The sequence below is a fragment of the Apodemus sylvaticus genome, chromosome 5 (genome assembly GCF_947179515.1).
Source record: "Apodemus sylvaticus chromosome 5, mApoSyl1.1, whole genome shotgun sequence".
Classification (NCBI taxonomy): Eukaryota; Metazoa; Chordata; class Mammalia; order Rodentia; family Muridae; genus Apodemus; species Apodemus sylvaticus.
Window position 1 is genome coordinate 7,581,623 of NC_067476.1, and position 22,614 is coordinate 7,604,236.

The 22,614-nt window shown below is 55.3% G+C and overlaps 1 protein-coding gene across 4 annotated transcripts in view; it reads left to right on the plus strand.

Moving 5' to 3' along the window:
* Positions 1 to 1,089: 1,089 nt before the first annotated feature.
* Positions 1,090 to 22,614, plus strand: part of Ralgds (ral guanine nucleotide dissociation stimulator) — a 40,023-nt gene continuing 18,498 nt past the window's right edge. For 3 of the 4 annotated variants that reach the window (XM_052181969.1, XM_052181970.1, XM_052181971.1), the window contains exon 1: positions 20,907 to 21,162. In XM_052181969.1, the coding sequence (XP_052037929.1) occupies positions 20,980 to 21,162 (183 nt within the window). In that variant the 5' untranslated portion in view covers positions 20,907 to 20,979. Of the gene's footprint in view, positions 1,329 to 20,906; positions 21,163 to 22,614 lie in introns of those variants that run through there. The other variant, XM_052181972.1, reaches the window with a different exon arrangement.

The window sequence follows — 22,614 nt, forward strand, 5'->3', positions numbered from 1 at the left end:
AATGGGGAAATGGAGGACCTCCAAAAGGCTGAGACAGGAGATAAACTGGCTGGAGAAGGCCCAACACCAGACAGAGGATGAGTCTCTCAGGCACAGTTGGAGATGGTCACAAAAGCTGATTAGCTGTGAGCATTAGTGCCATGATGCCTCACTATAAATGAGGCTTTTGTTTAAGTATTTTATCTATTTTGAGACAGGCTATCACTCTGTAGCCCTGGCTGGCATGAAACTTACAATGTAGACCAGGATGGCCTCATATTCAAGGAGATCTGCCTGCCTCTGCCTCCCCAGAGCTGGAATGTAAGGTGTGCATCACCACATCCAGCAAGATTTATTTTTATTTATGTGTATAAAAGACAGAAGACAGCGTTGGAGCTCCAGAATGGGTGCTGGGAACTGAACTTGGGTCCTCTGGAAAAGCAGCAATCGTTCTTATCAGCTGAACCACCTCTCCAACTTCCAAAATGAGGCTTAATTCCGAGTGATCAAGGACTCCTTGGTAGAAGCATCCCCAGGTACGAGAACCTCCTTTTAGATTCTCTCCTAACCCTCATACCAGCCAGAGGCAACCTCATTCTCTGTGGTGACATGTAAGAGAAGGGAAAGGAGAGATGGAGGTCCAGAGAGGGACTGGAGGAGCGACTTGACTTTCCTGTCAGTCTCAGAGTCTCCTGCCACCAAGATGAGTCCTGCAGGTGGTGTCGGGGTACCTGCGTAACGAATGTCCAGGATATCCATGTCCACCTAGACTCAGCACCCGTGATGGTGATTCTAAACTCTGCCGGGGCAGGAGTACAGCGCAGGCGGCTGGGCAGAGAGACAGGGAGACAAGCTCAGAGAAGCGCTCGGTGCGCGGCGCGTGCGCGCGGCTAGGCGGGGTCACGTGCGCGCGCCGGGCCGTGGACACCAGGCCGACGTCCCAGGTCCAGTCGCCTACGCAGGGCGGGGAAGGAGGCCGAGCGCGTCCCAGAGCTCGTGCACCAGGGCCCGCCCCTCGCACCTGCGAGCGAGCTGGGCGGGGGCGGGGCGGGGCCGCGCTGTCTCCGCCCACCCGTCCCGAGCTCCGGGAGCTCCGGCGGAACCGAGCAGCGAGGCCCCAACGGCCGGGAGCGCGGCGAGGCTAGGCGCGGCGCAGACAATGGGAGCGGCATTGGCGAGGGCCGCGGAGCTCCGGGCCTGGCGGGGACCGGAGGCCGCGCCATGAGCCCCGCAGCCGGACGCCCCGCTGCGCCGCGCGCAGGCCGAGGCGAGCGGCCTCTGCGAGCCCCGGGCTGCGCCCTGGGGCTGGCGATGAGCTGCCGAGGCTGAGGATGATGGTAGATTGCCAGGTGAGTCGGCGTGGGGCCCTGTAGCCGTGGGTGTGGACGAGGCCTGCACCCACCCGGAGAGCGAGCGAAGCCGCGTCCACGTTGAGCGTGCACTTAACACTGTTCCGCTTCCAACCTATCTTAATACAATCGAGAAACTGAGGTCTGGAAAGAGGCATGCCAGGTGGGCGGAGACCTGCGGAGAAAGGGAGGCTTCCGGCCTCTGGGGTCAGAGCTCAACCCTCGAGTAGGGTTTGCTTTGGGAATGAGAGTCTCCTGAGGTCCAGAACAGTGGAGGCCACCGAGGCACGAGCGCGCACCCTTTCTCCCTCTCGATAGATCCTACAGACTTCCTAGGTTTCCGAGGAGGGTGGGACAGTGGAGGTGGTGTGGTGTGGTGTGGTGTGGTGTGGAAGAAGGAAGAGGCAAGAGGCAGCTCTGTCTTGGGGTTAAGGCGTCCAGTCTCCTAGCAACATTGGGGATGCCCATTGTACGGGAGGCTCTGATAGACAGAGAAGATTCCCAGGGTCTGCTTGTCGGGGCCATCCTCAGACTAACCTGGAGGGCAGGGCGGAGGGCCTTAGTGTGGAGGAGGCTGCTGAGGAGACCTCAGTTTCCTCCTTTGCAAGGTTCTTGGCCTTTGTGACTCCTCCCCGCCCCCGGGGATCCCAGGGGCTTGTGGAATGTCTTTTGGCTCTGGTTTTCCGTCAATGACCCATTACCCATAAAAATTCTAGGAAAATGCCTTCCCCTTGGTGGACTTGCTGAGCAGAGAGCAGAGAGCGGCCTTAGGGTTTGAGTGGCTTAAAGGCCAGGGTAACTCAGAGGGAGGCAAAACTCTACACCATTACTCCAGAGTTCAAGGACAAGACCACCCTCCTTAGAATGTGTGGTTCTTATTTGGAAATGGGGTCAGAGTCATTGCCCAGGCTGAAAGAGGAGGACTCCTGAATGAGCCAGAGCCCCAGAGCCATCGAAGGAAAGAGGGGCGAAATGAGGCTACTGAGGGCTTTGTGGTAACCCCTGAAACTTACAGCTCTTGTTCCTTTGCCTAGCTGGGGCCTAGGAGACCTGCTGCCTTGACAACCCGCAAACAAAAGGTTGTGTTTTGTTTTCAGGGTTTCTTGCCTGGGGGCTGTAGTGCTGGTACTGGCCACTAGGGGGCAGCAGTGTCCTTGTACTCAATGGAGCAACTGGGAGGAAGGGGGGCAGAGTTGCAAGAGTCATTCTTTGGGTGTTGTGTGTTCCACCCTTCCAGGCCTCCCCCAGCTAGCATCCCTGTCCTCGGAGTGAGCTGCGTATAAGGGCCCTGGCTTCCTCTTGTCTTTTCCCGTAGTGCCTTGCGTGCCTGAACTCTGACCAGTGGCCGCCTTGCTCCTGGGTGTGGCTCTTAAAATGATGGCTGTAGGTAGGTCCTGCCCTTCGGGAACGCCTAGGAATGCAAGTGGAGACACAGAAGTTGTGCTTATTCTCCAGGGTGTGAGAGTCTGCCCCTGACTCACAGTTAACAGCCCTCAGACCTTGATAATCATCCATTTCGTGTTACAAGACCCAGGCTGGGTCAGCCCGGAAGAGCTACCTTGGAGCCCAGTCTGCTGTGATTGGCAGGGTCCGAGGGCCTTGGGCCTCAGACCCCAGACCCGTGTTGACCATTAACCTTTGTGGGTTCTTTGCCACGTGGACGTGCCTTTCTGTAGGACAGCTCATAACATCAGAACCTGCTTCCTCAGAGTTGTGGAGGGAAGGTAGAGGGCCAGGAAGAAACAAGAGAAATCCAGTAAGACACAAGACACTTTCTAAACAGAATATTGGTAGTGACCTTGTGGCCGCAGTATTTGTTGGAAGCTAGTCGAATCCAGCATGCTTCAGGGGATGGGGTTAGGAAAGGCGGGGGTCAGTGGGAGTCACTATGGGTTAACGTACGGACTGAGCAGAAGGCTTACCATGCAGGCCGCTGGGAGGTGTGTGCTGAGTGGCCCATCTGACTTTGCTTGTCGGCCCTCCAGTGTGTAGACTGGGAGACAAGACCAAGAAAAGACACAACTGTCTCTGCACCACTGCCCAGAGCCAGGCTCAGGCTGCAGTTTATATCCCTACCACAGTCTTCCAACTCCTAAGGTTGTGTGTTAGTCATAGCTGACAGCAGTCCCCAAGTGTTGTTCCGGTGTCATCTTACACACACACACACACACAAGTAGTTGCCACAGTGAGCCTCCACTGTGCTCATGGGAGACCACGGAGGCCCTGAGAGGAAAACAAAGGGTAGAGGAGGGCGACCCACATGGCCTTTAACCTTCCGAGATTGAAGGGCGAAGGATATGGAAACACAGAGGTTGGTTGTCCCAGCACTGGGGTGGCAATGAGCAGCAGGAAGTTTCTACCTCCTCACTTGCTGTACCCTTCATTACTGTGACCCCCGTCTCCATACCTGCTGCTGTCTCTTGACTTTCTTCTTTTTCCCTTTTTAGGTGTGTTATACATATATGTGCATGTATATGCATAAATGTTATGTGTGTATGTATTTTGTTTGCTTGCTTTTTGTAGTTTTGGTTTGTTTGTTTTGAGACAGGGTCTCTCTATAGCACTAGCTATCCTGGAACTCACCGTGTGGACCCCAGAACTCACAGAGATCCTCTTACAAGTGCTGGGAACTCCAGCACGCTGGGCGTGGATGCATGTGTGGGCACATGAATATGGTAGGTGCTGCATTCATTGAGGGAGGCAGGATCTCAACTAGTGTGGCTGGTCTTGCTGGAAAGCTTGCTCTGGAGGTCCCTGTCTCTACCCCATTGAGGCTAGATTTGTGTGTCTGGATAACCACACCCATCAGGCATTTTCCAGAGTTGTGGAGGTCCTGGCCCTGTAACTGCTGAGCCATTTCCCCAGCTTCTGACTCTTCTGGTTGTCTGAACTTGGTGACATAGCGGAGGTAGCGAGCCATCCATCCGTTTGCTTGTGCATCTGATGGGTCAGCTACACCAGAGAAGGCAGGAAGAGCAGACACACACTGAAGAAAGCAGCTGTCAGGAAGGTAGGCATGACAGTGACAAAAAGGTGACAGGCCTGTCCCCATGGCTGCCCTAGCAAGATGCCATATACCAGATGACCCTGTGCAACAGAAACCTGCTCTCGTGGTTCTAGAGGCCAGAAGCCTAAAACGCAAGCATCAACACCACTGAGTCCTAATGCTCAGACTCTAGGAGAGAATCCTTTTCTCCTCGTCAGCTTCTGGCACGGCTGTGGTCCTGAGCTTTAAATCCCCACTCCAGGACCTCTGCCTCCACAGGACTGCCTCTGTGTGTCTGTGTCTTGTTGTCTCCATTACTATAAGGATATTGTGTGTGTGTGTGTGTGTGTGTGTGTTAGGATGAGCCCTGACCTTAACCCATCCCAATCTAGCCTTGTGCTGACTGTATCTGCAGGACCCAAGGTCTTTTGGAAGGACACAGCTGAGCCTGTGATGAGGGTATAGGGAATGCCAGGTTCCTTCAGGTTATTAGGGGGCATTTGAGGACTGTAGGCTTGGAGGCTACCAATGGTAGTACCAGCAGGTGGCGATGTGACCTCTGGTGTGGAAGTCCGGTACTGCACTGCCCTGTCCTGAGTTTCCACGAAGGCTCACCTAGTTGCCAGGAAACAAAGCAAACTGTAAACAGGTCAGGAGTCATCATTGGTGACACACACTGAAGGAAATCAGAATCAGAGCAGGCAATCAGCAGGGTGTTGCTGGTAGGTGTTGAGGAAGAGCCCTGAGCTCGTCCCCCACCCCCTCTCCCAACACACACACCTTGGGGCCTGGCCTACCACAGTTTCCAGACAGCTCTCCTATTACCACAGGCCACAGAAGTAGCCTCAGGGAAAGGTGGGATGCTTATACAGCACATGACTGGCAGGGACCTCATCCTCAGCCTGTCCCAAAGGAGGCATGTCTTCCCAGCTTGGCCTGCTGCCCTTGGCAGGTTACTGCCTGGTCTTCTTAGATGCCATGTCGGTCCATATGCAGCATGGCTGGGGCATTGTGGAACCGCTCCACAGCAGTGAGGTGGGGCAGTTACCTATAGTGGAGGCCATTTCTCCTGGTCACCCTTCTTTGCCCGCACCCCATATGAATGCTGCTGGGTATAAATGAATCTCGGCCTGGAGCTCATGGTCAATGGCCCAATGACCAAACCCGTTAAAAGAGAGCTGTGTGCACATGGTCTCAAGTGGAGAGCCCCTCAGCTTGTATATAGGGCCAGGGGCTGGTCTGACGGGACAAGGTATGACTGAGGCCTCGGGACCTGAGCTCAGCCTCTGTCAGCTCTGCCCTCTGAAGTTTGGTGGGTGAGGATCCTGTGCCAGGGAGTGGTGTTCTGCAGGGGAGTGGTAGGAGTCGTGACAGCCTTTGACTCTACTTTAGCAACTCATCATTTGCCCAAAGCTCTGTGAGGCAGAGCTTGCCGCCTCTGTCCGCTTCTCCCTGGGGGCTGGCACCTTACTTCTGGGTGGGAAACACTGGTCGGCCGGGCATGGGTTACCCCTGGTTGGATAATGGCAAGCCCCAGGTGACAAGCTTCTAGACAAGCCAGGGAGGGGCCAGGCACCAGGGCTAGTGCCGAGAATGCTTCCAGTGGTCAGAGCCCTGCCTAGGCGGGAAGGCCCTGAGTTGGTGGTTGGCAGGAATGGAGGTGCAAACCAAGGTAAACAGTTTTTTCACCCCCTGACTCTGAAGAAGGCCTCACCTTTGCTTCCTATATTGTTGGGTCTTGAGCCTCAAGAGAATCCTCGCCCCCCTCCCCCCAAGAAAAGTCTGAGTCTTAGCAGTATGGATAGGTGGCTTCCGTGTAGGCAAGGTAGGCTTGGGGAGTCTCCGGGTCCCCTCACTGGTAGCCGAGACAGCCTGAGGAGGTAGAGATGCGAAGGAATGAGGCATCCCCTTAAAAATGACAAGTCCCAGAAGAAGGAAGAGTTCCCATGGCAACCTAGTACAGTTGCTTAGCAACCACAGTCCCCCAAAATACCTGCAGGAAGGCTCCCGGCTAGGGGCTTTCCCTTGGCCTGTGTGTGGCTCTTAGCTCCGAGTTTGCATGGTTACCTCTTACGGTTGATCCACCCACACCTCCATACAAGACCTAGCAGCCCTTACCGCCTGGATCAATTCTGAGAGAAACCCCAGTCTACTCCCTCTTCCCGTCACTCAGAGCTGCAGCTGCCTACCATCAGGCCAGTCTCCTAGCAACTAGTGCCATTTTTTGGATATCTGAGTGACAGTTGGGCAGTGGTAGAATGTCAGAAAATTCAGAATCAGGTACAGAATCAGGTAACCTGGGGCCAGCCATAGCAGAGGGACAGGCATAATATTTTAACAGCATCCTGCCCCATACACAAATACCCTGTAGCCCCGGACTCCCCAGTCCTGGGGCAAGGCAGCATTCCAGGTATGGCAAAGACCACTCCAGGTGTGTACCCTGGAGCCCCTGGAATACAAGGCTGTGGTCCCGAGTCAGCACTGAGACTAACTAGCCAAGTGACCCCAGCGTCATTCTCTTATTGGCCTGTTTCTCCATCTCTGGCCCCTCTGCCCCTTTTCCTGTGTGCTCGCCACTTTAAACAAATACCACGCTGTAAGTCATGTCACGTCTGGGGGCTTGCATGGGATGTGAGAAATGAGGCCAGGGCCTGCACTTGCCTGAGCCTGCCTCAGCTGGCAGATTCCGGGGCTTCAGGTTGAGGTAACTGGATTCCAGCACACGGCCTGTGCAGCTGGGCACAAGGCTTGGGGTTTTAGTATTAAATGATTGCTAAGCCATGTGTTTTTCGTTTGTATATTTTTGAGAACGATATCACCATGTAGATCAGGCTGGCCTTGAACTCATAGAGATCTGCTGCCTCTGCCTCCTCCGTTCTGGGATAAAGGGGCATGCTACTGTCCTTCAGAACCTGTCTGTGTTCTCTCTCTTTCCCCTTTCCCTTTCTCCAAGGAAATTCCCACTCCTGGCTTCCCTGCAAGGAAATATGTAACTATAGATTCCCTTAGGTACTGGGTTCATTTGTGGAGCCCAGCCCTGGCTTGAAGAAGGCTGTCCAGGGGCACAGTCGAGCAAGCGGTGGCCTCTGACCGCCTGGACTGGCCTTGCAGCACAGAGGAGAGGGCAGGAAGGAGCAGGATGGGGCAGGGTGGACTTTTGGAGTGAGGCAAATGTGAGGATGTGACTTGCAGACATTGTCTCTGGGTGTGGCAGCAGGGAGCGAGCTGTTGGTGACTCCTGACCAAGGAGGGAGCCGTGTTCATTCAGTCTCAGCCTTGTGCTGCAGCCTGGCCTCTGACCTGAGCTATTCTTGCTTGTTAGTGAGGGCCAGAGGCCATCCCAGCGAGGAAGGAGGGGAAATCGGAGCGGGCAGCCCCAACCCACCACTGCTTGGGCACCCTACCCTCTGTTCAGCATTGTCCCCTGGCCTTGTAGCCCTGCCCTTTAGACTGGGTGCGTAATTAAAGGAAGGAGGCTTCTTGTTCTTCGGGGCTGGGTGAGGGGAGTGAGTCTCCTCCCTGCTCTTCCTCTCTACCTGAGTTGGAGCCAGAGTCGGCTCTCCTGGTGAGGGCTGAGCCGTAGCTCTTGAGCACTGCTTGAGGAGAGGTGGCCTGTGTAGCCTGCCTCCTCTTCCATCTCTTCCGGGATGCCATCCTGGCCCTACAGGTGACATGTCCCCAGAGGCTGGGGGAGGGTGAGATATATCTGTAAAGTTCAAACTGGGAGGGTGGAGAAGAAAGGGTTTTGTGACCTTGGGGCTCTGAAAGAAATCCATCCCAAAGGGATCCACCCGTGCCTGGCTGATCCCCAGCCCTGGCTGTCGTCTTCTTCTGCCCTGTCACAAGGAGGGGTAGGTACTAGCAGGTTTGGCTTGTCTGGAAGACATAAGAGAGGATGAGTCAGGCTGCTGGGAATCCTGGCGTGGACCTAAGCAGGCTCTTTAACCCCAGGCCTCCGTGACCACCCCTGCAGGCTTAGAGACAGTGTAGATGAGGGTGCTCACACCTGACACCACACAAGCTGGCCTTCCAAAGGTACAGGGAGTATCTGAAGGCAGATAGCCACAGGAGTCTCCAGAAGTGAGTGCTCTTAGAACAGGCAGCAGGCAGGGACACTTGCAGGCTCTAAGTCGAATCCACAATGATTCCGTGTACAGACCCTGAGAAGTTGAGTATATTGTCTGAGGATGGAATCCACTGCCTCCCCAGGGCCAATTTCAGGCCTCTGAACTGAACATCCATGCTCCAGACTAGACTTGAAAAGCAAGGTGGTTCCCTTGGCTTGGGGCAGCCCTGAGTGGCCAGAGAGACGGCTGGAGGGGGCACGTGGGCAGGTAGTGTCCAGTGGGAAGGGGCTAACTTCATGTCCTCGACGTCTTTGGGATTTTTAAGAGTGTTTCCTTGCAAGCAGCCAGGGCTGGGAAGTCCCTCCCCAGAGTGCTGACTTCCTCGCTGCCCCAGCAGCCCTGCCAGGAACAGTCACTGGGCGCAGAAGGGAGATGTAGGCGCTGGAGGAGTGAGCCACCGGGTCACACTTTGTCCTTCTGGGGTAGTTGTGTGGGAAAGATGCTGTGCCGTCTAGGCCTCTGGGCCTCCAGGGTGGAGCAACTGCGTCGTTTGCTGCCTTGTGTGTGTGGGACGCAGATCAGTGTGTGCTCTGCTGTGTGTGCCAGTGGCCCGGGAGCATCTCCCTGCCTTTGGACACCCTTGCCCACTTTTGAGCAAATCCAGGCCCTTGTCACTGTGGTCCAATAATGTATGTGTCCCCAGACCTGACAGATCTACAGGCAGCTGAGCCAGGGTGTATATGAAGGGACAAGTAGCTGGGGGGGGGGGGGTTTGTCACATCCTAGCTGTGGGATGGGGAGGTGAGCCCTAGCCCTCAGCTCCTCAGTGTCCATCTTCTGATCTGTTCATATGTTGATAGCCATTCTCAGCTCGCTTAGCATTTCAGTGGCTGGGAAGTGCTCTAAGCCTGACCAGGCAGCCCCTGGCAGCCCCAGCAGGAGAAGGGGCGCGGCAGTTTGCTCTCCTGTTAGGTTTCCAGATATGAGCATCTGAGTCTTATCTTCTGGAAAGACACCAATGAAGGAACAGAGTCCTGGGGTTGGTAGAGAGTCAGCAGGTAGCTGGGGTGTGGGGTGGGGACAAAGCAGTACCCGCCCCCAGGCTGGGGAACTCCCTTGCTGGAAAAGTTCTGTGGGAAAGAGGGCAGCAGGCACCAGCCCTGCCATCTCTTGGCCTCTAGCTGGAGTCTGAAGTCGGGGCAACTCGGGAGGTCCTTCTGAAAGGGCAGTCCTGCTTCCCAGCCCTAGGCTGCAGGCTGGTGGCAGCTCTGGGCACGCAGTGTCCCTGGCACAGCAATCAGTCTCCCGCACCACAAGGGCCCATTTGTCCTGATTCCTGTGGTTCCCGAACCCTGGGTGACCATGCTCTGCTGGGCACAAGAGCCTGGCTGTGGGCTCCCCTCACCACAGCCCTTCCTAGCTCTCTGCTGTCCCTTGGTGCGGGCTTCTCTGCTCAGCCAGAGCTGCACCAGAACAACCTGTAGTTAGCCAGTGGCCAGAGACCCACTGCCTGAAATTGCTCCTGGCCAGCCAGGAGAGAGGGAAATCCTTGTGCTGAACCAGAGCCGACTTGGCCTCTCAGGACAAGATGGTTTCTGGAAGCACCTGGCTCTCTTTCTAAGGAAAAGGGCGCCTGCTTCCCCGAAAGCCTGGCTGCCCTCTCCCCTGCCTTCCTGGGCTTTAGTGTTTTGCTTCACTCTCCTCTGGGGCGAAACAGCAGCGCCTCCACTGGAGCAGGTGGGCAGGCAGTGCACCCTTCCTCTTCCATGAAGCTCTTGTGATCCTGAAGAATTATGAATAGAGTCCAGGACTTTGGAAGCCACAGGAGCCACCAGGACAGTCAGATCCACCTGTCTATGCAGGTGCTTGTGAGTCTGCAGAGCCAGGTACTGACTGGGAGCAGGGTCCCAGGCCTCCAGGGGCGTCCAGCTCCCATCCCTTCCAGGTTGACACAACTGTGTTGGTGTGTGTGTGTTATGCATGTGTGTCTCTCCTTAGCTGTCAATACTTATGAGACATCTCTACCTTCAAGCACACTGTAGCTGCTTAGGGCCCCCTGGCTTGTTGACAGTTGCCGTGGCCACGCCTTTGCTGCCCACCCTGCTCTTCCCCCTCTACAGCATTCTCGCTTTCAAACATGAAGTTTACTCATGATGTCCTACAGTCATGGGAGCAAAGGTGGAGTTTTGATGGGAATTGTGAGATTTTTGTTTTGAGATAGGGCCTCATGTAACCCTGACTGGCCTCCTACTCCATATGTAGCCACGGGTGCCCTTGAATTGCCACTTTCCCTGTCCCCAACTCCCAAGTGCCAGGACAACAGGCGTGCACCACCACGTCCAGTCTATCCATTTCTGGGGATCGGATCCAGGGCCTCAGGCACACTAGGCAGCGGTGTCAGCTGAGCAGGTTTCCTAGGTCTAGAGGTGAGCTTGCGTCTGCTGTCTGCTAGCGTATCACCAACTCTTGAACAGTGCTAGGCACGTAGTAGGTGCCAGGAGATTTTATCAGGCAGCTGTTAATACAAGCTGCTGTGTGGCAGGGGTGGGGGTGCGGGGGTGGGGGCTGTGGTCCTAGATGGTCAGATCCCATGACCTTCCTATAGTTAAGTATCGAAACTGACCAGGTTTAGAAACTGTAGCATTTATCACCAAAGCCATGTGTTGGTTATATTTTGCAAAGGTGTCATGGCTCTTACTTAGCAAAAATGTCTCCATCCGAAGACCAACCCTGGCATTGGGGCGCCATTCTTCTAAACAAATGGCCCATCAAGACCCTGTCATAAATGTTTCCACTGAATATTTATTTTAAACATAAATATTCAATCTCTGCCTCTGTCTGAGGCAGAGATTGGCTTTTTGTAGACTAGGACCAACAAGGGAAGAAGACCGACACAGCCATCAGGTGGCTTAGAATTTTGTCCAGATCCCAGCTCACAGCTGCTACTTGGATCTTTCCAGTTGGTGGCAGGCTACTTGCAGGACATCCTGGGGGCAGGCCCAGGCTGTAGGAGGCAGGGCCAGCCCCAGCTGCTCCCCAGCCCCACCCCTACCCACCCCTTACCCCACCCTCACCCCCACCCCCCAGAGGAGCTCCAAGCTCTTGGCAGTGCTGGATCCCACTGGACCCAAAGCCAGTGGGTGTGGCTGGGGCAGGCAGTTATTCTCAGGTCCGCCCCTTCTTGGCAACCTCATGACTCTGGTCTGGTAGAAGGCCTGGCAGCAGGCCGCCTGCACAGGGAAGCCCTGTGGAGAGCCAGTCTCTTGGTGAGGTACTGCTGTGCTTGGGGCGGGCCTCGGCTGCCAGCCTAAGCCTGCCCCCCTCGGCTCTGCCCAGCTTCCACATGCTGGGGCAGGCGAGGCGTGTGCCCGTGCAGACACCCCGTGGCCCTATGATGCTTCCCATAAGTCACTTGGAGGCTCTGGCCCTTCAAAATCCCAGGAGTCCCCGAGATGCTCCCCTTGACCACAGGCGACACTGTAAGGACAGAGGCATCCTGGTCTTTTGTAAGAAAGACCTGGGATTTGGGGAAGAGCGGCTAGGACACCGGCTACAGCCAGCAGCACCGGATGACTGGCCCTGCTGCATGGCTGTGAGGAGCCTTTTCCCTGGCTCATGGCGACTCATTGACACCCACACTGAGTGGTTTTGTAAGTGAGGGCTCTCTGAAGTCACCGGCATGAGTGCAAAAGATTTGCCCATCAGAGGCACCAGCCAGGTTAGGGATAGCGGCCAGGGGAAACAGAAGTCGGTATCCCAACCCAGGCTTCAGCCACATTACAGACCACCACTCCATCACATGTGACACAGAGTGACAGGAACCCTGCAGCCACATGCCTGTCAGGGCTACCAGGCATAAGTATTTTCTGATCTTTAACTTGATTCGGAGTAGAAGAAAGCAGGCAACCTTGGAAACTGAATGGGTCTGAGTTATCTCCATGGCCTTGTGACCTGGGAAGATTGTTTGCCTTGTCTGGGCTTCCATGTTCCCAGCTTTACCACGAAGATAATGACGGTGGCTCCAGCATTCTGTCCCAGGCTGGTAGGAAATGTTTTGTGTTCGCTGGGAAGAGCTGAAGGCCTAGCCACTGGGGACCAGGGCTTCAGTATCTACTCCTTCTATGGGTAAAGTTTGCTTTTGGGCTGAGGAGAACAGATGATGGTAGACCTCTGCTCAGGGCCGTTTGGTCAGAGCTGAGGAGTACTCCCCTAACCGAGGCCTACACTGCCTGGCCCCAGAAAAACCAGTGAAGCATGGGCCACGGGAACATGTGTGGGGTGACTTGATGATGACAGGCCCAGTTCCTGGTGTGTGGGGGGTAGAGGAACTGTTTCCTCCCTCCCTCATAGGACCCCAAGTGTCAGGTCAGCAGGCAACAGGAAAGAAGAGCAGAACCATGGCCCTAGTCAGCCTCCTGGACAGGATGTTGTTCCGAGTAAACAGCTCTGGAAGTCACTGCTCAGCTGAGTCACAGCTCCTAGCGACAGACACCAGTTGTTTATAAACAATGGGCTCTCACTCTTCAGAGCCCGCCCCCCACCTGTGACGGGCGGAAAGACACTCCCCCAGCAGTAGTAACCCCACCGACTTTAGCACCTGGGCCTAGGGACACCACACAGGCTTTGTGTGAGTGGCCAGGTTTCTTCTCCCAGGGCCACTGGTGTGTAGAACAGAGCAGATGACACGGGTGCCCTGAGAGAATGGGCAGGAGTAGATACAGTGGTGTGCAGGCAGGGGCAGTGCGCTGGCCCTGTGTCTGGGGCTATACTCAGCCCCTAGAGCCCACTCTGTAGCTCTGAGAGCTCCTGTGGCCATCCTCAGTTCCAGGCAGTGACAGTGACAGGTGTCACGTGGCTCCCGAGGGCCTGGAACAAAGGGCTTGCTCTACCAGGGCCAGCCTGTGGCAGGGTGGGGCCGGGAGTGTGTGGTAGGAGGAGGGGCAGAGGCCTACTGGCTCCTCCCTCCCTCCCTTTGGTCCCTCCTCCTGGGACCCCAGCTTCAGGAGAGGCAGCTGGTCCTTCCGGTCCTGTTCTTTGACCTGGCTGTGACTCAGACCCTCTGGTCCTCTCAGCCTGCTCAGTGTTGCTGTCCCAGGCAGCCCTGCCCTTTAGGAATAAGAATAGCCGCAGGATCCAGCCCTGCAGCCTAAGCTGAAGGTTGGGCATGTTGGGGAAATGAGGGTACTGGCCTGGGGGATGGTGGGAGAGTTGGAGGGAGCACTGCAGAGCGTGCACCAGAGGCCGGCATTGTGTCTTACACAGGCCTGGTGCTCAGGGAGTCCCTGTAAACACTTGTCCATCAAAGGCACAGACACAATGCCGTTGCACTCCTGGTTCCTTCCCACTTCCTCCACAGGCCTCTGTGGGGAAACCCCTTTCTCACTGGTAAACCTGTACCAGCCAGTGCCAATGGCTAGGTGGGCAGGACAGGAAAGAGAGTCCAGTATGGAGGAGTGTGGTGTGGGGTGTGCTCGAAAGTCCTGCAGGAGGCAGCACCAGGCAGGGACAGGAACCAAGGCTTGGAACCCCCTCCTCAAGGCCTCCAGCCAACTGATTGGTCAGTCAGTCACTGCACAGCAAGACCATTGGAAGACGGTGTGGATTGCTCAGAGGGTAGAGCTAGGGCCCTCACGGGGCTCAGTCTGGATGCTGGGTCTCCGCCAACCCCACTGGGACTGAAGTGCCTCTGGGGAGCTGTAGACTCACTGGCCACCACTGGCCTCCTGCCTCTTCCACGCTGGGTGCCCAGCCCAGTGGTCTCCATTTTCAACCTTGGTCTGGATGCCTGTCCGGCCGGAGTCCCAGGGGGTGGTAAGGATGCAGCCTGGCTGCTTCTGCCTCCTTCACCCTGGGATTGGTGGGCCTTGGGTCAGGTCTGTGGTTACAGACAGAAGCAGCCTGTGGGCTTTGCTCTAGGAGCCAGTGAGACCTTGGGCAAGTCTTCCTCCCTGACCCTGGTTCTTGTATGTCAGAGTGGGGTGTGGGCTTTTTAGTGGCTTCCCGTGTTTGTTTTGCAGTAAAATCAGGGAAAGGATGGTGAGTTGCTCTAAAGCCAAACACACCAATTTCGCTGCTGCCCTTTTCCTGACAGACAGACATCCTACCTAGTTTTTATGTGGTCTCCCTTCTGAAATCTTGGCAGTGGTGGCATTCAGTTTTCACCACCCTGCTTGGTCTTAGCTTAAAATGGAGTACTGTGCCCAGTGGGCTGACAGACCTGTAATCCCAGCATTAGGAGGTCAAGGTCATACTTGGCTTCATAGTTAGAGGTCAGCCTCTAGACAACCCCAAGACACCATCTCAACAACAAAACAAACAAAAACTCCATGCCGGATACCCGGGACAGGAGCTATGAGTTTGGTGGTCAGGAACGGCTTCTAGAATAGAGAAACAGCTCCGAGACCCGGTTTGTGCTCATTTGGTGACTCTGCTCCTGATGAAGGCTGCTTTGATCCCAATGTAGAGACTTCCAGCCCCGCAAGGGAAATCAGTGGGATGAGGCCTTGAGGCAGAGGACTGGAGGAGAGAGCTGGGCCCGCCTAAGGGGTGTAGGTTAGGACTAGATTACTAGTTCATCCCGGAACAGAGTCCTTGCCACTCATCCTTGCTTGTCCTGTGGCCTGGTACAAGCGGGAATTCCTGGCCCTGCCCGTCACAGCAGCAGGCATGACAACCATGCAGGTGACAGCAGGCCTAGGCACTCTTGGGGCTCAACTCCACTGGGGCAGGCAGGCGACAGACATACTATCCGACAGCCTGTCAAAGAGCCCACTCCCCTCTGGGTTCTCCCCCTGCTATGGCCCGGGAAGCAGAGCGGGTCCATGCTAGGCCTACTGTGCCCCAGGGGAGGAAGGGTTCCGTGTTCTTTGTCTGTGTCTCAGCGGTGACTGCCAGGCGTCGGGCTGCCCGCCGCACCACTGCCTGCTCTCCTCCTCCTCCTCCTCTGACAGCACCTTTCCTGGCACCCCTGCTGGCACCCACTGCTGAGGTGAGTATTTGCTGGGAAAGGCTGTCAGGTCACAGCCAAAACCTGGCCTGGGCCGTGAGAGTTGGCACCTTAGGGCTCCTTACTCTCCTGGTTGAAAAAGTGTGGTTAGGCACAGGAGACTGTCTTTTGTACCCTTGTACCCGCCTCAGCTCAGAGGCTAGGTGCTGTGTGTAAGCTCTGGCCACCTGTCCCCAGCTGTGGCAGGCAGCGTGCCTGAGGGCTGTCATAGCAGCGCACATTGGATGGTACTTCTTGGATTACACGGCTTTTGTGTCTTGACTCGGAATGATAGCTGGTATGTCGTCCTCATTGTTTTCTTAGTGTCCCCATCTTTCTGGGAGAGACATTGAGCTCTGAGGTGCGCCTGGGGCTCTGAAGCTCTGGAGCAGGGCTAGGGCTTCAAGCTGAGTTCCAGACCCTCCGGGATGAGACGCTTTCCACCTGGCACTTGGCTGAGTGTAAGGAGGGTGGGGCTGGCAGACCGCTCTCCAGGGAAGGGAGAGAATGGGAGCCTGGGCCTTTCTGGGGAGCGCTGGGGGACAAATGTCACACTGTGTCTAGGCTTAGGGACTGATGAGGCTGTGGTATTGTATGTGTTCAGCGGCCCCCTTGACTGCTCTGATGAGCTCACACAGGCTACAGCTCCCTTCTTCCTGCTCCTCTCTTCAGTTTTCTGTCTGGGCTCAGCTCTGAATCTCCGTCTCCATTTCTGTATGTTTGTGTCCCCACTGGCTTTCTCCTCTGCCTCCGTGTACCTCATGTGGCACCTGGAGCATTAGTGGTCCCCAGGGTTGTCAGTAACTACAGTGGGTAGGTCCACAGCGGGTATCTTGTGACTTGGGGGGGGGTGGCAGTCATCGGAGTGACATTGGTTCTTGTTCCATTAATAACTTCTCATGGTGCCAGTCCAACTGGTCTTTGAGCACTGCCAGTGTGGAGTTGCTCTGGTGGGACAGAGAGCAACAATCCAAAGCATGAACCCAGAGAAGCTGATCCAGAATTATGTGTTCTTACATGGGCCATCTCCACTGCCCCAGGCTTGGTGTGTGTGTGTGTGTGAGAGAGAGAGAGAGAGAGAGAGAGAGAGAAAGAGAGAGAGACGGAGAGGGAGAGGGAGGGATGGTCATTTGGTATGCATGTGTGCACAGACAACTTTTTATTATTAATTATATTTAGATGTGTGCATCTGCATGTGGGTATAGCTATTCAATGTCAGGGGTGTCAGATCCCCTGTCGCTGGAGTTAGAGCTAGCTGTGGATACAGGGAACTGAACTTAGGTCCTCTGCCAGGGCAGTGACTGCTTTTAACAGTTGAGCTATCACTCCAGCCCCTCTTATTTAGTACGTGTGATGTAGGTGGGCACGTGTGCCACAGTGCATGTGTGGTGGTCAGGAGACAACTTCCCTGGAACTTAGTTGGGCTCCAGGGTCTACTGAGCTTCAGGCTGGTTTTGTTCCAGTTTTCCTTGGCCAGTAACTCTGTGTGAGGTCAGAGATTTGGGGTAATCATGTCACATCGCTCCACCCAGTATGACCTCCTGGGGCAGTTGCTACTTCAGTCCCCTCCTCCGTTGTGTGCAGAGGCTCCTGAGACTGCAGAGCACAGGGTCGAGCCGGGCCACTCAGGCCCAGGTGCGTCACCTCCCGCCAAGGTGTGTGCTCACACGCCCACACAAGGCCACCCCAGAACCCAGGCAGGCCAGGAATGATGATGCCCTAGTCGGGAAATGACAGAGGAGCTGGGCTGGGCCACACCCTAGCAGTGTCGTCCAGCCATGAGCTCAAAATGGAGAACAACAAAGGATCGGGCAGGCCTTTACCTGCCAGCCAGGGGTGAAAAGTCTTCTATTTTGAAGCAGAATCTTTCTCCGAGGCCCAGGATAGTTCCAAGTTCATAATCTTCCTGCTTTAGCACACCTGTGCTGGGGTTGCAGGTGTTGGCCATTGTGCCTAGACAAGAGACAAAAGGATTTCTACCATGGCCCACCAGCTGCTGTCCTCACTGGCTGTGGCCCCAGCCTGGGTGTGGAGAGGTGTTGGCTCATTTCCGTGGTTGTCCTGACATTACCAGGTGTCCAGGTCTGGCACTGTCTGTCTGCTACCCAGCAGTCATGGAACTATGCCCCTGAGAACCATCGCGGGGGCAGCCTTGGCAGCCTGAAAGGACTAGTGATATACTTACCAGAGTGGGGTGAAGACGCATTTCCATCCTAGTTGGGGGAACGTTCAGAAGCCAGACTCCAGGGACCTAGGCAGTTGTGGGGCAGGTGTCTGGGAATCGGGGATGGTATCTGGGGTAGTTACAGCCCTCGGGTGGCGCTCAGCCCCCACCCAGCCTCTCATGCGCACAAGCACAGCTGGTGTGGTCAGGTCACACAGAGTTACGGGAGACGCCTGAATTTCAGATTTTTATGTGAAATCACCTGACCTTTTACTGTTGCCTCAAACATTTAAAAACACTTTGCAGTCCAAACAAAATACATGTGTGAGGTGCTCTTGGCTTCCTTCTAGTCTCGACTGTCAGCGGGCCTTGCTCTTTGAGGCCGGCCATCCAACTGTGTAAGTCAGCATTGTTCTTAAGGGGTTTGTTGGGCTTCCCAGTGAGGGCCAGCTGCATTCCCAGGAGGGCTGGGATGGGGAAGGGGAAAGAGGCCAGTCAGTTCCTGGTAACTTGCAGAGGAGAGCAGTGCTGTGTGACAGCCCAGGTGATAGGGTTAACGTGAGCCTCACTTCAGATTCACTCATGATCACCAGGGCCGAACATATGAGCATCAGGACTCAGTTTCCCGGGACCCACTGCCTGGGGCTGCTTTGTTCCCAGGGTCCTGTCAGTGACTGGGCAGAGTGAAGCACATAGGCAAATCTAGCCCAGGGTCAGCATCTAAAGCTTGTAACTCTCCCTTAGCAGCCTCCGGAGCCCCAGGGGCCTTAGAGGGTGATTCTCCAGCCAAACCCCTGCTGTTCTCTTAACTTTTATTATGGAGAAATCCCAGATAGACTCAAGGTAGAGAAAGAATATGACATAAAGCTTTAATAACATCAGTTCATCCATACATCCCAGGCACAGCCATATAACTTTTTTTTTCCTTCTTGGAGCTGAGGATGGAACCCAGGGCCTTGCACTTGCAAGGCAAGCGCTCTACCACTGAGCTAAAGCCCCAACCCATCATATAACTCCTAACAGTAACCATACCATACCAGAGTGGCAGCTAAGAAACAGTGTCCAAGTCCAGGTGTCCATGTCCAGCTAGGCATGGTGGCACACGCCTTTAATCCCAGCACTCGGAGGCAGAGGCAGGTGGATCTCCTGAGTTCCGGGACAGCCAGGGCTATGCAGAGAAACCCTGCCTCAAAAAATGAAAGAGGAGGAGGAGCAGCAGCACTGCCCAATCCATCAATACACAGTAGTCTTCAGCTACCTAAGGTTAACCCTGCTCCAAAAATATTAAACAGAAAATTCTAGAATCAAATCTCTTGCTGTTCTGAGCAGCATAATGAAATCAAGCCTTTCCTCCCCACTCCGCACCCCTGACATGCAGTCATCCCTTTGCCCACTAAACCCAAATACTCTGCTTGCTCGTGAACCACTCGGCTGCCTGGGTCACTGCTCTGACTGGTGTGGTACCTAGCACAGTTCACTATTACCCTTATTTCAGGATCCCGGAATGCAGCACCCTCAGGTAAGAGGGGCCTTGCTACGGAACAGTCAGTTTGTTCATATCAGGGTCACAGACCCGCGCACCAGCCGCTCTCTTCTTGTGTACCTCCCCACCCCCATAGATTTGTTAGCAAAACAAAACTTATCTGTCTGTCCTACAGGCTGGATTTCCGTGGCTTGCAGGCTGGTGGTGTGTGGAGGGTGTCTTCTGCCTCATGCTGTCCACAGTGATGGTTAGATTTAGGTATGGTTGCAGGCTGCTCTTCACTGTCCTGCCACATGCTGTCCTTATCCCCTCTCTTAGGATGGGCCTGCTCTTGGTAAGGGATATGCCCTGTAGGTCGGGGCTAATCATGAGGGAAAGCGTAGGAGGCCTTGGGAGGGCTCTGCTTTCCTGGAAGTATCTAGAGAGTCCCAGCTAGTTCTGAGGATGCTGAGGGTGTGAGCCCCAGGGGGGTCTAGGGCAGCAGGCGGGAACATGAGGACACTTACATTGGTGAAAGGGGGTCAGAGTAAAAAGCTTGAGCTGTTGGCCCGTGGGAGCGAGGACTTTCTTTGTCCGTTTGTGTGACTTTATGTCTCCACGTCTCTGCCTACACATGTGTGTGTCTGTGTCTGTATCTTTGCGCGTGATATCTATGAATAGACTTTCCAAGAGGGAAATGTAGCCACGCAGAATGAGATCGAAAAGGAACTTGATAAAACAGGTGGACAACAACACGAAAGGCATAGTAGGTGATGGGACCTGACCTCTGCCACTGTCCATCCCTGCAATTACTGAGTCTGGAGGCAGCCTGCCTGCCGCCTCGGGGTTAACTCCCTACCCCTTCGCCTTTGAGGCTGGAGGGGTGGTGCCTGGGAACTAAGTATCAGAGAGAAGTGGCCCTTAGGAAAGAAAGCCCAAGCAGGAGAGAGCAGCAGGGATGGGAAAGGAAGCTGAGCTGCTGCTGGGTCCTTGGACCTGGAATGGGGCTGGGGAAAAGCCTAAAGAATGTGTGGGAGACACTGCCTTCCTGTGATATACCCCCACACACCTGGACTTCCTGGAGGTGGAGCAGGGCCCAGGCTTCTGAGCAGCCTTAGGGGATCTCCGCCCCAAGCCAAATCTGCCTATCTTTTTCTTAAATCTATTTATCACTGGGGCCTACTCGTAAAAAATACTTTCCGACAATTAAAATTTTCAGAGAAAATGTAGGCCTTGGGGCCGGAGAGATGGCTCAGCACTGAAGAGTACTTACTGTTCTTCCAGAGGACCTGAGTCTAGTTCCCAGCACCCATATGGCACCTCAGTTTGTTCTCCTCAGGCACCTGGCACCCAGACAGTATACACATATGCATGCCAAATAACCGTGCACATACAATAAAATAGACAAGCCTTCTAAAAGGATACGGCCTCACCTAGAGGTAACTAGCATTTCTTTTGAATAGTAGGTCTGTCTCGTGTGTGAATGGCTCTGGTGACTGGTACTGAGGCTGAAAAGCACCCAGTGAAGCTTGGGCTGGAATGCCAATGCCCTCGGGACACTCAGCCCAGTCAGTACTCAGGGTCACCCTTCCCCATGCTCACTGGTATATGAGCCAGTGACTTCATGACATCCTCCAAGTCACACTCTTGGAGGAAGTCATTTCATTACCCATACTTTCCAATTGAAGAAACTGAGGCTACAGAGCTAGGGGGTGTGGTAACTGGAATTCCCGGGAAGTGGATCTGATTTCAGCAAAACAGCATCACGGGCACGCCCACACAACACACAGACTGCATGTGCAAGCGGTATCCACTAGGCCTGGCAACTAGGGGAGGCTCACGCCCCTTGGAAACCACGCCCCGACCCCTGCTGACATCAGCGAGGCCCGGCCCCTGGCGCAGAGCGCAGGCTGCGCGGAGCCGCGCCGGGCGGGCGCTGCCCCGGGTCTCGCGGCCCGCCGGCCACCCGCACCACCGTGAGTCGTCCATGGTGCAGCGCATGTGGGCCGAGGCGGCCGGGCCCATAGGGGGCACCGAGCCGTTGTTTCCCGGCTCCCGGCGCAGCCGCAGCGTGTGGGACGCTGTGCGCCTGGAGGTGGGCGTCCCCGACAGCTGTCCGGTGGTGCTGCACAGCTTCACGCAGCTCGACCCCGATCTGCCGCGCTTGGAGGTGGGTGAGCCGAGGCCCAATGTCCTTTGCAGCATTGTGTGTGTGTGTGGGGGGGGGGGTCCTTCCTCAGAAATTCCCCTGCTGTACCAGCCCCTGGGCAGCCAGTTGGGCATTACCTCATTGCCTTAGCAGTAGCTGGGGATCAGAGCTGAAGTTCCTGACCCTCAGTTCATCCCAGTACCTGCTCCTACCCATCACAGTGTGACAACCCCAATCCCTGCAATCAGTCAGATCTTAAGACCCTCCGTGCTGTCACTGTTTACATGTCTGTGGTGTGAATGCTCCAACCACGAGGGCCTATCCTCATTTCAAACCCTTGTCAATGGGGCGTGTGACACAAGGAGGTCACACAATATAGTGGACCAGTAAGTGGTTGTGGTGGCACAGTCCTAGACTCCCCAGAGGTGAGTGGTATCTCAGGGGCCTTTGGATACCCATCACTGAGTCAAACATAGGTCTGGGACCTGGGAACAGCAAAGCTGCTCAGAGGAGGCAGTGGCAGGAAGCGGGTGGATAGAAGCAACGTGTGGAACCAGCTGTTCAATCAGTGAGAGGACTGGAAGGTGTTTGATCACGATGACCTGTGATTCATTTCTGCCCGATTAGAAGATGTGCCGACACCAGATCTTTGTGGCCATTTGGGAGGATTCAGAGGAGGGAGACCATGCCTCTATGTGTGGGAGGTGGGAGTAATAAATACGGGTGGAAGTTTGTTTCTAGTGCCCTGGGCAGAGACACCCAGCAGTGCCCTCTTCCCTCCACCTTAGTGTACACCTGCCACCGTGCCCCAGAGGTAGTGGAATCCCCAAGCGGTCCTGCGTCCTGCTCTGCCAGAGGAGGCTTGGGCAAAGCATTTGGGAGCTCTTGGTCATGGAGCCCCCAGGCCTGGGAGGCCTCCTGCGCTTGGCTGGTGTCCCAAGCCAGGCTTCTCATTCACCCAGTGGTCTCTTCCTCATGGCTGGCGGCCGGCGGCTGGGGAGGGACTCGGAGAGCTTGGGGGTGGGCAGCCCGCCACCAGCCCTGCTCTCATCTGGCTTTCATTATGTCTGGCAGAGTCTCCCGGCTTTGTGTGCTGGAGGCCTGGCCCGATCACTCCTGGAAGGGGTGTCAAGCTTCTCTCTGGCTCTGTCCGGCTACATCCCTAAGGACCCTTTGTGGCAGGGCTATCAAAAGATTCTCTGCCAGCACGGGTTGCTGCTATCTGTGCCTCCTCTGATGCCCCTCTCTCCAGGCCTCTGTGTTGTCATGCAGCCTGGTCACTGTTTAGAAATCAGAGGGGAAGCTTCTGGCTGGGGCAGGAAAGCCAGGGTCCTGGCAGGAGAGGAGGCCACAGCCGGAAACTGAACACAATGACCATTTAACATTCGCCTGGGGGAGGGGGCAGGGGGCAGGGAAATCCCTGTCTGTTTTGCCAATAATTCCCTCCCATCCCCATCCTGAGGCTGAGATCCT